Source organism: Sesamum indicum, linkage group LG8, assembly GCF_026168435.1.
Source record: "Sesamum indicum cultivar Baizhima isolate 11 linkage group LG8, ASM2616843v1, whole genome shotgun sequence".
Lineage (NCBI taxonomy): Eukaryota > Viridiplantae > Streptophyta > Magnoliopsida > Lamiales > Pedaliaceae > Sesamum > Sesamum indicum.
Genome location: NC_142664.1, coordinates 29,325,448 through 29,336,844, shown reverse-complemented (window position 1 = coordinate 29,336,844; position 11,397 = coordinate 29,325,448). Strand labels below are relative to the sequence as shown.

At 38.2% G+C, this 11,397-nt stretch overlaps 3 protein-coding genes across 3 annotated transcripts; 1 reads left to right on the top strand and 2 right to left on the bottom strand.

The window, feature by feature from the left end:
• The first annotated feature begins 325 nt into the window (after positions 1–325).
• On the top strand, positions 326–3,070 carry TUA2 (tubulin alpha-2 chain). The gene is made up of 4 exons (XM_011089738.3): positions 326–554; positions 1,508–1,742; positions 1,833–2,203; positions 2,289–3,070. Exons 1-4 carry the CDS (start codon positions 462–464, stop codon positions 2,940–2,942), a joined length of 1,353 nt encoding a protein of 450 aa, XP_011088040.2. The 5' UTR covers positions 326–461; the 3' UTR covers positions 2,943–3,070.
• A 234-nt stretch (positions 3,071–3,304) lies between these two features.
• Positions 3,305–6,334, bottom strand: LOC105169350 (tubulin alpha-6 chain). The gene is made up of 4 exons (XM_011089737.3): positions 5,959–6,334; positions 4,470–4,702; positions 3,965–4,072; positions 3,305–3,561 (listed from the first exon to the last, which is right to left on the bottom strand). Exons 1-4 carry the CDS (start codon positions 6,146–6,148, stop codon positions 3,439–3,441), a joined length of 654 nt encoding a protein of 217 aa, XP_011088039.1. The 5' UTR covers positions 6,149–6,334; the 3' UTR covers positions 3,305–3,438.
• Positions 6,335–7,597: 1,263 nt separating this feature from the next.
• On the bottom strand, positions 7,598–10,848 carry LOC105169349 (pyruvate kinase isozyme A, chloroplastic). Its single transcript, XM_011089736.3, has 7 exons — positions 9,993–10,848; positions 9,770–9,857; positions 9,484–9,674; positions 9,200–9,318; positions 8,691–8,934; positions 8,259–8,493; positions 7,598–8,070 (listed from the first exon to the last, which is right to left on the bottom strand). Exons 1-7 carry the CDS (start codon positions 10,530–10,532, stop codon positions 7,742–7,744), a joined length of 1,746 nt encoding a protein of 581 aa, XP_011088038.1. The 5' UTR covers positions 10,533–10,848; the 3' UTR covers positions 7,598–7,741.
• Between the last annotated feature and the right edge of the window lie 549 nt (positions 10,849–11,397).

Sequence of the window (11,397 nt, the reverse complement as noted above, 5' to 3'; positions counted from 1 at the left end):
CCCTCCAAATCAGCGGTTAATGCATAAATGTCAAATGTCACTTACATATAATGATGATGATGATGATGATGATGATGCTTCAATTCTAAGATAGAATGAGAATCCAACAAATACACTACAGATCGGGCGGCAGTTTTTGGTTTTCAAAGTATCCAGAAACGCCTAACCATGATTAGCACATTATTTTTGGCCGGGAAATCCGACCATCCTCCTGCGCCGGCCCTCTCCATCTATCACTATCAGCCGTCCCTTCCATTTGAAAATTCTCAACCCTGGTTAACTCCCGCAATTACTGTTTTTCCTCCCTATAAATACCCGCCCCTCGAACACCCTCTCTTCTCCGTCGAGAAAAGGCGTCTTGATAAACGCCGTCTTCTGTATTTCCTCGTCTCTCTCCCTTCCCTCTCCGATTTTTTTGCCTTCAATCTCTTCCCGCGTTTGAATTTTGACTTCGATCGACAATGAGAGAGTGCATCTCTGTTCACATTGGCCAGGCCGGTATTCAGGTCGGAAATGCGTGCTGGGAACTTTACTGCCTCGAGCACGGCATTCAGGTGAGAGTTTTGCTCGTTTTTCGTTGAATGTAATTGCATACAGCCTATTGATAAATGTGTTTTCCATGCATGTGCATCAATATCTGCGTGATGGTTTTGATGTCTGTGAATATATCTGTGGGCATATATATATGTATGTATCCTCGGATGTGTATAGTATCATTGATTCACTGTGTCTCCATCTCTAGATCTACATTTTGTTTCGAATGTAAATCGAATTAGGCATATCATTTTTTTGAATATTCAATGATGCTGTTGATCAATGAAAATTTTTTAATGGAAGAATCAATCAACTCGTCTGTTTATTTGGCAATATACTGTTACTATATAGATCTAGGCAGTTTTTTGCTTTAATGCCTTTTAAGTACGTTCTGTTGCTTTTAAGTGAGTTTTTGAAGGAAAACAATTGTCGCCTCATGGATCGGGGGTGATCCATTTATACCATGGACATTGTGTAATTAAACAGCATTAAAATTTTGATACAAGTCTTGGGTTTATATACGCGGTACTCCTGTTATGAATGCTGTTGTGCATGATTTTGTAAGATGCATGAGTTAAATGTCTTTGGTTATTCCTTTTCTGCATTTCCTTTTCAAGGAAGATTAGAGGCGTGATTGCAGGTTATAGAATCTCTGTTTGGGGTGGGGTAGACCTGTGTGATTCCTTGAAATGGTGTTTTGAAAATTTTACCTACTCAAATCTAGCACTAGTAAGTTAAACAATCATTGTAAACAATTTTCCTTTTCCTTATAGACCAGGTGTAATTTCATCATTGATCAGTAATATAACCTTTCCCTGACATTTGAGACTATTTTGCAAAGAGTGTAATGTGTTATTCCTCATTCTTTATGACGCCTTTTGTATCAAATATGAGATCATATTTCATCTTTATTTGGTTGTTTGAATGTGTCTGATCTAGAACTTGGATCCTGATATTTTTGTTTTTACTTCAGCCTGATGGGCAGATGCCAAGTGACAAAACTGTTGGAGGAGGTGATGATGCCTTCAACACTTTCTTTAGTGAAACTGGTTCCGGAAAGCACGTCCCACGCGCAGTCTTTGTGGATCTTGAACCCACTGTGATTGATGAAGTGAGAACTGGAACTTACCGCCAGCTCTTCCACCCGGAGCAGCTTATCAGTGGAAAGGAAGATGCTGCCAACAACTTTGCCCGTGGCCACTACACAAGTAATTAGTGATTTTTTGTCGAACTAGTATTTCCTGTTGCCTTTTCATGTTAGTTCTGATAAACTTAGACTTCGATTTTTTTTCATGCAGTTGGGAAAGAGATTGTTGATCTCTGTCTGGACCGCATCAGAAAGCTCGCGGACAACTGCACTGGCCTCCAAGGTTTCCTTGTCTTCAATGCGGTGGGTGGAGGCACTGGTTCTGGTTTGGGCTCACTCCTTTTGGAGCGTCTGTCTGTTGACTATGGCAAGAAGTCCAAGCTTGGCTTCACCGTTTACCCATCCCCACAGGTATCCACATCTGTTGTGGAGCCTTACAACAGTGTTCTTTCCACACACTCTCTGCTTGAACACACAGATGTTGCTATACTTCTTGACAATGAGGCCATATATGACATCTGCAGAAGGTCTCTTGACATTGAGAGGCCCACTTACACCAACCTTAACCGCCTTGTCTCTCAGGTAAACTTGCACGCTTGTTCTTGTTATCAACTGTATTTTTTTCATGATTTTCTTGTACTAACTGTTAACTTTCTTATGATTGCAGGTGATCTCTTCCTTGACTGCATCACTGAGGTTTGATGGTGCCCTTAATGTGGATGTCACTGAATTCCAGACCAACTTGGTACCGTACCCTAGAATTCACTTTATGCTTTCCTCCTATGCACCCGTCATCTCAGCAGAGAAAGCATACCACGAGCAACTTTCTGTGGCTGAGATCACCAACAGTGCCTTTGAGCCCTCATCCATGATGGCCAAGTGTGATCCTCGCCATGGTAAGTACATGGCATGCTGTTTGATGTACCGTGGTGATGTTGTGCCTAAGGATGTCAATGCAGCTGTTGCCACAATCAAGACAAAGCGTACTATCCAGTTTGTTGACTGGTGCCCCACTGGTTTCAAGTGCGGTATCAACTACCAACCACCCACTGTTGTCCCGGGTGGTGATCTTGCTAGGGTCCAGAGAGCTGTTTGCATGATATCCAACTCCACCAGTGTGGCTGAGGTATTCTCTCGGATCGACCACAAATTTGATCTCATGTATGCCAAACGTGCTTTTGTTCACTGGTATGTTGGTGAGGGAATGGAAGAAGGTGAATTCTCTGAAGCCCGAGAGGACCTTGCTGCACTGGAGAAGGATTATGAAGAGGTTGGGGCTGAAGCTACTGAGGAGGATGGTGATGGGGAGGATGACTACTGAGGTATTGGGTTTACTGGTTTCTGTACATCACTGCTGATTGATATTTCCTGTCACAGAATTGTGCAGTCACTTGTGTTGTATCTGAGTACTCTTCTTTTACTTATACTAAGTATTCCTTTTCATTCTCAGTTTTGATTACCCTTTGAATGCTCATCTTTTTTTACTTAAATTATCAAAGTTTGCCTACTTAGTTTCGTTGTGTTTTCTATCATCCTGCAAATAAATGGATCTAATTACTTTTTCACGCAAAGCTTAACACTTAATCAAATCAATCAACTTCGCACTCTCGCATCCATATTATCAAAATTGACTCATTCAGAAGGCAGTAGCGCCAAAAAAAAAAAAAGGAGAGAGGACCATCATTATTTAGACGGTAAAGCTTCCCTATTCAACTTGAAGTGTATAAAGAAAACGTGGATTCAGAGATTTACAGACAATAGTGAATTAAAAAAGAAGGGGAAAAAAAAAATCTTTCATAGACAGTACTGCTTATACTTCAATTTAGAAGAGGAGCTGTTTTATATATCCTCTCTTCTTCAAGTAATGCGTAGGGGTCCACATACTGGGGAGGAGAAATTGGGGCTTTGCTTCCATCATGAACAAACTCCGGTCCAAAGTACTGCAGAAAAAAGGGATGATAATGGTGAGCGGTATTTAAGGCATAAATACAAAGATGCAGCAGATGCATGAACAGCATAATATACATGACAAGACAAATAAACAGAAACAGCAGCTGCATTGGAAAAACAGAATCAAAACATGGAAAAATAAAGGGTTTGGAGGATGATGGAAAAGCAATCTGATAAGTAGAGGCAAAAATGGAAAAATAAAGTTTGGAGTATGATAGAAAAGCGATCTGATAAGTAGAGGCAAAAGGAAAACAAAATTAACCAACAAATAATCATGGGCTACCTAGAATCTGACCATTAAACTTCATCAATCAGGAAAGATAATGATGTATTAACAGCAAAGAACATTCATATTCAACAAAAATAGCATAAAAAGAAAGCAACAGAGATTACCAGATACAAAGCAGAGAAAGATGCAATGGTTACAAGAATCAACGGCCAAAAACCCAGAAAAAAGGTTCCTCCAAGGGTGAGCAAGAGTTTGGCCCGCGGAATCAAACCCTGAATAGGAAGAAAGAGTCAGACGGATATACTTCCACACCAAAAAATTGATACAGGAGAGTACGATCAAAATTGATTCCATCCAGGATGTAGGTATACTTGGCAGTAATAGTGGTTTCTCTTTATCTAATGCTCTAGAATTCTGTACAATGTACCACACAACAGGCTAAAACATGGATTGTTATTTCCTATGACCAAAAAAGATGAAACATTCCCGAGAAAAAATAAAAAACAAACACAAAAGTAAGGATAGAGAGAGACGAGAAAAGTGCCATATACATGCAGGGCAACCAAGAAATAGTCAAATTTTACTTATATCATAATAAAATGTCAATTCAGGCAACAGATAGTTCATTACTTAACTAAATTAGCTAAATAGAAACTGAGATCTTCCCACCTCTAGGCCTTCACTATTGAGTGCCATAGACTTTTCCCTTTGATTAGATAGGTCTGCTTCAGCATCAGTTGTGACTCCATTTCTTCTTGAGTAATTCCAACCCCCATCCTCTTCTCTGAATTTTATATCCTCATCTCTGTCGGTGCTTCTGTTTTTTTCCTCAAGCAAAGAAGTTGGGGTCATCCCTCGTCGCCGTAGTTCTTTCATAAATAAAGACTCAGGAGGTTCCTCACCTGACATAATTTGGGCAGAAAGATTTTGCGTATTTAATTGAATCAGCAACCAAAGGACTTTGAAAACATTGAAGCATATCAAGAGACGCAATATCCAATATGCAAAGCGACAATGCTAGCAGTTTACTCTAGTGCTTATATGCACAAGAAGTCACACACGCACAGACACACACGAGAGTCACATACACATAGACACACAAGAGAGAGAGAGTGAGAGATTAACAGAAACCAAGCGGCCTACATAGGCAGGGAAATTGGCTTTGGCAAGTAGCAATAGAACTTTCCTTTTTACTTTGATGTAGAAAGAGGTATTTGGTACAGCAAAAACTTCTGAAAGATCAAAGCAATCAACAACTAAACATAATAGTGAAATTTCAGAAGAAAAATATCAGAGACCAGCTGCAGAATAGAGGCATCTGCAAGAACCTTAAACTTTATCTGTTTACAGAAGCATAATATATGATCCTGTGTTTGAAGCTTCTTAAAATCAATGTTCTTATAAACTCTCGATTGAGTAACAATGGTATTGCGTCGGAAATTTTCAATCCCCAATTAACTTTCGGGAGCTTTGCTTCCTAACTTATGCATATCATACTGTCCTAGCCATGTCTATAGCATGGTTCAAAGTTGCGGTATCAGCGATAATATAGGCGGGTATTGATCCACATCATTTGCGACGTATCAGATATTATCGGGCGATATTATCACTGTATCGGTGATAATATCCAATATTATCGGTGATACCATGTCTCTCGGATAATATAGAGTATTGGGGGTTTTTATTGGATATAGACCGATGCTTTGAACCATGGTCTATCGCATACATTCAAAACCGAGCTTATCACAGTCATTTATAACCTTATCTTATAAAGTAATCTAAACAGCAAAATGAACAGTCACCTTCAAACAGATTCCTAACGAGAGCAACATTCCATCGCACAATCGTCATCATCATCAGGCTTTTGGAACAATTTCGATGTTCACAAATCAGAGGACACTTGAAAATTATTAACTCTAATATTTCTTTTGTTCTCCAGAGATCAATCAATAACATAAGAAGATCAGTAGCATCAAGCAGTCACAGTTAACAAAATTCGAGAAAAATTCAGTGAAAGCATGCTCCTAACCAGATCTCACAACCTATAATACATGCAAATACGTAAATTATTATGCACTAAAAATCGCCCATACAATGACACGTGCTTCGTTATGGAAAAAAAAAAAAAAAAGTAATTGAAATCAACATTTCCACCTACCGTTGCTTTGATCTCCACTGCCTTCAACTTTACAAGAAACCCTAAACCTCCTATAAGCAGTTACAATTCCTGAGCTCCGAAGCCCGATGCTCCTTTTCACTGACGCCCTGGAATTCAATTCCGAACAGAAACACCCGAAATTCGTCCGTGAATTTGATGGAGTAGATTTTAATAACTGAAGGCAAGCCATTACAGTTTTAGGAATTCAACAAATCGAAATGATTAGAGATTAATGTAATTATCAGTGGCGTGAACGAATGATCGACTAAGAGTGGCGGAGGGTGCTGGAGCTACGGCCCTGGCGTATTCTAGAGATGGCGGGCTTTCATGGACTACATTGCGCGAGATTTGTGGCGGCTTTTTGTGGCCAGAAGCGCTAGTTGGGAGCTCGGTGGTGTAGAGCCGTAGGATGCTGGACCAATGACGTGTCAGCATCGTAGTCGTTGCCCGTTGAGTGAAAGCTGAAAGCAGCCTTTCCTTCTGTATACATACATCTCTGGAACTCCAATCCTAATTCAAATTTGGAAGTAAATAAACTATTAAAAATTAGCAATCCAACCACTCTCCATATCTCTGTCTATTTTTATTATCTTATCAAATACATTCAAACTCAATTTAATCTAAGTTACCTCAACACTATATTATAAATGAATAAATTTCCTCCTATAAAAAAAATAATAATAATTTATTCTTTTATACTTTTTAAATAAAGCAATTTACCTTCATATACAATTTATCTCTCTGTAAAGATGTAAATTAATTTATTTTAAAAATACATGAGATAAATTATTGAATTTTTAAAAAAATATAGAAAGATAAATTGCTATTTTCTTCATATGAAATAATTTTTTTGTTTTCAATATCGTAAGGGGTTGAAAATTTTAAAAACTTGTACATATTTATTTTTATATTTCTCCTTATTTTACACATATTTTTCAAAATAAAACCCATCAACACCAATTTATTTGTTGTGATATAGACTTCACATGCAAGTGGAGTGCAATAAAAAAGAAAACAGAATATTAGGCATCAATTTCTAAAAAGATCTCAACAGCACTGAATTCCTCTGACTGCATCTGCTATTCATTTGTGTTGTGCTTTTCCAAATTGGTCCCTCTCAAGTTATACATTTATGCAAACTTCCAAAACAGTTCTGCAGGTGAGCTTTATATGCTTCTCAAAACCTCCTTCCCATGTGAGAGACAGCTTACTAGTCATAGTTTCTTGGTATAAATACAATATGGTATAATTATTAATGAAACATTGTATTCTTATTTATTTTCTCATCATAAACTAGATTAAAATAATTTGGACTCGTTTAGGATAAACGGATAATAGAATTTTATCTTGAAAAGTTAGTACGCTCTCTCTAACAACGCGCCCGGACATTCATGATTGGCCTAAATGTTGAGTAGCTTATCAGCCAAGACCTACAGTTTGTCGTTCTCTATATATGTTTTTGCTAAATAATTGTAGGATGGGGGATTAGTTTACTTAAAGCCTATCCACTTGCCAATTATTGTGCTAACTAGACCAAATTTATAATAATAAGAATACTTCACAAAGACTAATGTCTAATGCCACCCATGAAGCTTGGCCACCTGCTTGGCATAGAATGCAAATATTACTTTCTTGAAGATGATCAAGAAACCAAATTATCAGTAAAAATATTTAAATGTAATGATTCAGACAGAGTGGAAATAGGTTCTAAACAAAAAACACGAATATATCTTTAACATACAAACTTGGGTATCTAAAATTTTGAACAGTATTACGAATATCCCTAAACGACAGTTTTGATCTGAATCGACTGAAACACAGTTTGGGTGGTCGAAGATGGAACGATATCTGAGACGATCAAAACTGTGTCTCCCTTCTTGATCAGGCCTTTGGTCTTTATGAGATCGATGGATTTACTGATGTTAGCTTCCATGTCATCTGAAAGATCACAGAGAAGTGGAGTAACGCCCCACTGCAAATTAAGTGCCATTCTGGTGCTGCTGTCGTTTGTGAACGCAAATATAGGAGGATTTGGACGATTGCGTGAGATGAGTGAAGCCATCTGGCCATGTCTTGTGTACACAAAAATCGCGTCCAGTGCTAGGTTGTTGGCTGCAGATGTAACAAATAACTTGTCAAGATGTAACATAATCGAACATGGGAACATACATTATTTGTTGCTTTTCTTATTTGCACAGATTATTCCCAAATACACAAAATGCAAGGTCCCAAAAATGCAATGTACGGCTTTTATGGCTCAATGTAACACAAGACACAGATGAGAACGGTCTTAGACATACCCATTCCTGCAGCACAGTTGCAGATATGCTCAGCAATTTGATCTGTCAAAGATGCTCCAACATTGCGCTGGAGCAGAGCATTTTGCCTTTTCTCTTCACGACTCCATAGTTCCATTCTGCTGCTAGTCATACGCAACACGGAAAGAGCCTTCTGCCCGTATGGTCCAATTGCTGATTCTCCAGAGAGCATCAGCGCGTCAGCATATTGGCGAACAGCTTCAGAAACATCGGCCACCTATAAAAGCAAACAGCATATCAAACTTTATGGTTTTTCTCCTGTTGAACAAATTTCAGTCTTAAAATTTTGCTTCAAGGATCATGAAGAGACCATAAATTCTTGAGTACTTACAAGATGATGAAATTTTTGTTTTCTAGTCAACGTTTAGAGCAATTAATTTGAAAAATTCTGTGAAAAATACCCAAAACAGCTACCTCAGCTCTCGTTGGAGTAGGAAATTCGACCATGGATTCAAGAAGCTGAGAAGCTACCACTACTGGCTTGTTGAGCTGCCTGCATAAATAAGTAATTTTCTCCTGAACTGTTGGGATTTGTTCTAGTGGGATTTCGACTCCAAGGTCTCCTCTTGCTATCATGATTCCGTCAGAAGCTTCAATGATTTCTTCCAAGTTATTGAGAGACTCCAGACTCTCTATCTTCGCCAAAACTTTTATTGATCTGTGATCAAAGCATTTCCCCTTCATATTCCATATTCTAAAAGAAGCATATGCAGATCACATCGATTTCAGATACTAGGCCTAGACTCTGGCAATGCTTGGTAGCCTCCTATTGTTATAAACTCATAATGTTCACAGTAAAATTAATCAAACCATGTCAGTGCTAGTACTATCATTTAACTGAAGATCCCTATCGTCGACGAGAGGTACAAAGAAGAAAAGCCAGATGATTCGGAGGTAAAAGAGGACAATGTAAAGTTAATTACTTGGAGTATTTGATAGAAATGAATTTCTTCAGGTCCGTGACAGCATCGGCATCATTGACAAAAGACACGGCAATAAAATCAACACCTTCAGAAATTCCAAAGTCAATGTCGAGCCAATCCTGTAGGTATTACAGCTCTATTATCAACATCAGTGACTCCAAAGTGTTAAAAGCACTCTGTTTAGCACAGCTTAAAAGGATTATCACAGGACAGCATATCAGTCTTACAATTCGAATTAGTATACTTAGTCATGCAAAGAAAATGAAATCCGGATTTTGATTAACCTTAGCCGTCAGAGTCGGAAGCTCATAATTCTTGTCCACGAGCTTTCCATCCCTCCAAAAGGTCAGTTTAGCTCGTGGCAAGAGTAAGCCGGGGTCCGTGCACCTGCATCGCAAGTCATTCCCAACCTTTTCCTCCACTTTGAAGGTTGCCATTCCTCCATCAAAAACAATTTCATCACCCACGTTAATACCTGAAGAAAGTGCAGCAAACAGTGATCAGAACAAACAAAGAATCCTCTTTTTGTTGGTGGAAAACTTGCTGAGTCACTTCCATCAATCAACTTGCCTTCAGAAAAACCTTCATAGTTAGATTGGACTGTAAACGGGCGCGAGCCCGCAAACGTTTCAGTTGTAAAGAACCAGATTGAACCCTCCTAACAATCCAAGAGAAACACAACAGCGTCACAAATTTTCTCCACTTAATTAGCATTAGCTTTATGGATATAAAAAAACAAACATTGTCCACAATTAGCATATATATTTCAAACACAACTTCTTTAAATTGATACCTCTGCTTTAACAGAGGAAGGAGCACCATGATCAACAACTTGAATCTGGCAGCCTTCAGTATCAATCATCAGAGACACACAATACCCCTTTTCCTCATTCAACTTCTTAATTTTCCTAATCACATCCTTGTGCCAATCCCTAGTATTATGACACATATTAAGCCTAGCCACATTCATCCCTCCCATAGCCAACCTCTCCAAATCATCCAACGAGCAGCACGCAGGCCCTATCGTGCAAACGAGCTTCGTTTTCCTCAACCCCAAGAACCCCTTCTCCCTCAATTCCCCCTCTGAAACAACATCTAATCCCAGAAACCCTTCCAAATTCTCACAACCCTTAGAAACTTCTGCACTCTCCACACCCACTTGCATCACAGCTTGAACCCCAATTCTGGACTCAACACTTCTAAACTTCCTAGCGTTGAAAAAAACTCCATGACTAGAAATTGGGAGACCAAACACGCCCTTCTTCAAATCAAAAGCCCCATCTTTCTTGATCATCCCACTAAACTTCAGTGCTAAATCTCCCATAACAGCCATGATCTCTTAGAGAACGGACTCAAAAGTCAAAAGATTTGCAGTAATCAAGAAAGAAAAACAAGAAGGTACTATCAAAGGAATACCCAAATTCGCCAATGTTTAGGCAAACAAAAGGGTCTTCGGAAAACCCGTCAAAATTTTGTTGTAGTTAACCAAGATTTTCGGATTCCACAAGACAAAAAAATATTATTAGGTTTCCTACTGCTTACATGTGTATATGTATACACATATATATATACATGCGTCAAGAATGGGTATATTCTCTTGCAGCACTGGTGAGAAGTTTAGGGGAACCCTAATTGTGTTATACAAAGAAACAACCTTTTTTGTCAATGTTTAATTAATTTGAAAGTAGGGACAGCTGAAAAAGGGCGGTATAGTACACAACACAGTTGTAGGCCGTCGAATTTAACGGTCAACTACCCCCTTCGCTGGCTAACGTGAGCTGGGCCGTCATTGTCATTACTCTGTAAATGGTAAAGCCTTTTTCTTTTTTTTGGGCATGGTCCCGGGGAAGGGGAATATATCTTTTTTCTTTTTTTTATGAGAATAACATATGAAAAAATAATTTTATTTGAGGATAAAAATATCAATTATAAAATAATCAAAAGTGAAATATTAATAAAATTCTGAATATTTTTTTGTATTAGACGTTAAGATTAAAGAGCTTGTAAAATATTTAAAAAAAAAATAGGTGAAGTTAATATTTTTTAAAGAGATAAACATCTTATTTTAGAATCTTATAAGCTCTTCAAAAAAAAAATTAGCCGAACAATTTTTATAAACTTATATGCTCTAAAAACTTATATGCTCTCAAATAATTTATAAGATATTTCAATAAGCTTATAAGTTCAGCCAACAACCC

Excerpts from the sequence above, each read along its gene's own strand:
- TUA2 (XM_011089738.3), top strand. The coding sequence starts at position 462 with ATGAGAGAGTGCATCTCTGTTCACATTGGCCAGGCCGGTATTCAGGTC. Across the intron at positions 555-1,507 it reads GCCTCGAGCACGGCATTCAG|CCTGATGGGCAGATGCCAAG; the intron begins GTGAGAGTTTTG and ends TTTTTACTTCAG. Across the intron at positions 1,743-1,832 it reads TGCCCGTGGCCACTACACAA|TTGGGAAAGAGATTGTTGAT; the intron begins GTAATTAGTGAT and ends TTTTTCATGCAG.
- LOC105169350 (XM_011089737.3), bottom strand. The coding sequence starts at position 6,148 with ATGGCTTGCCTTCAGTTATTAAAATCTACTCCATCAAATTCACGGACG. Across the intron at positions 4,703-5,958 it reads CAGTGGAGATCAAAGCAACG|GTGAGGAACCTCCTGAGTCT; the intron begins GTAGGTGGAAAT and ends AAATTATGTCAG. Across the intron at positions 3,562-3,964 it reads CTTTCTCTGCTTTGTATCTG|TACTTTGGACCGGAGTTTGT; the intron begins GTAATCTCTGTT and ends TTTTTTCTGCAG.
- LOC105169349 (XM_011089736.3), bottom strand. The coding sequence starts at position 10,532 with ATGGCTGTTATGGGAGATTTAGCACTGAAGTTTAGTGGGATGATCAAG. Across the intron at positions 9,858-9,992 it reads CTTCCTCTGTTAAAGCAGAG|GAGGGTTCAATCTGGTTCTT; the intron begins GTATCAATTTAA and ends TTGGATTGTTAG. Across the intron at positions 8,494-8,690 it reads CTACTCCAACGAGAGCTGAG|GTGGCCGATGTTTCTGAAGC; the intron begins GTAGCTGTTTTG and ends TTGCTTTTATAG.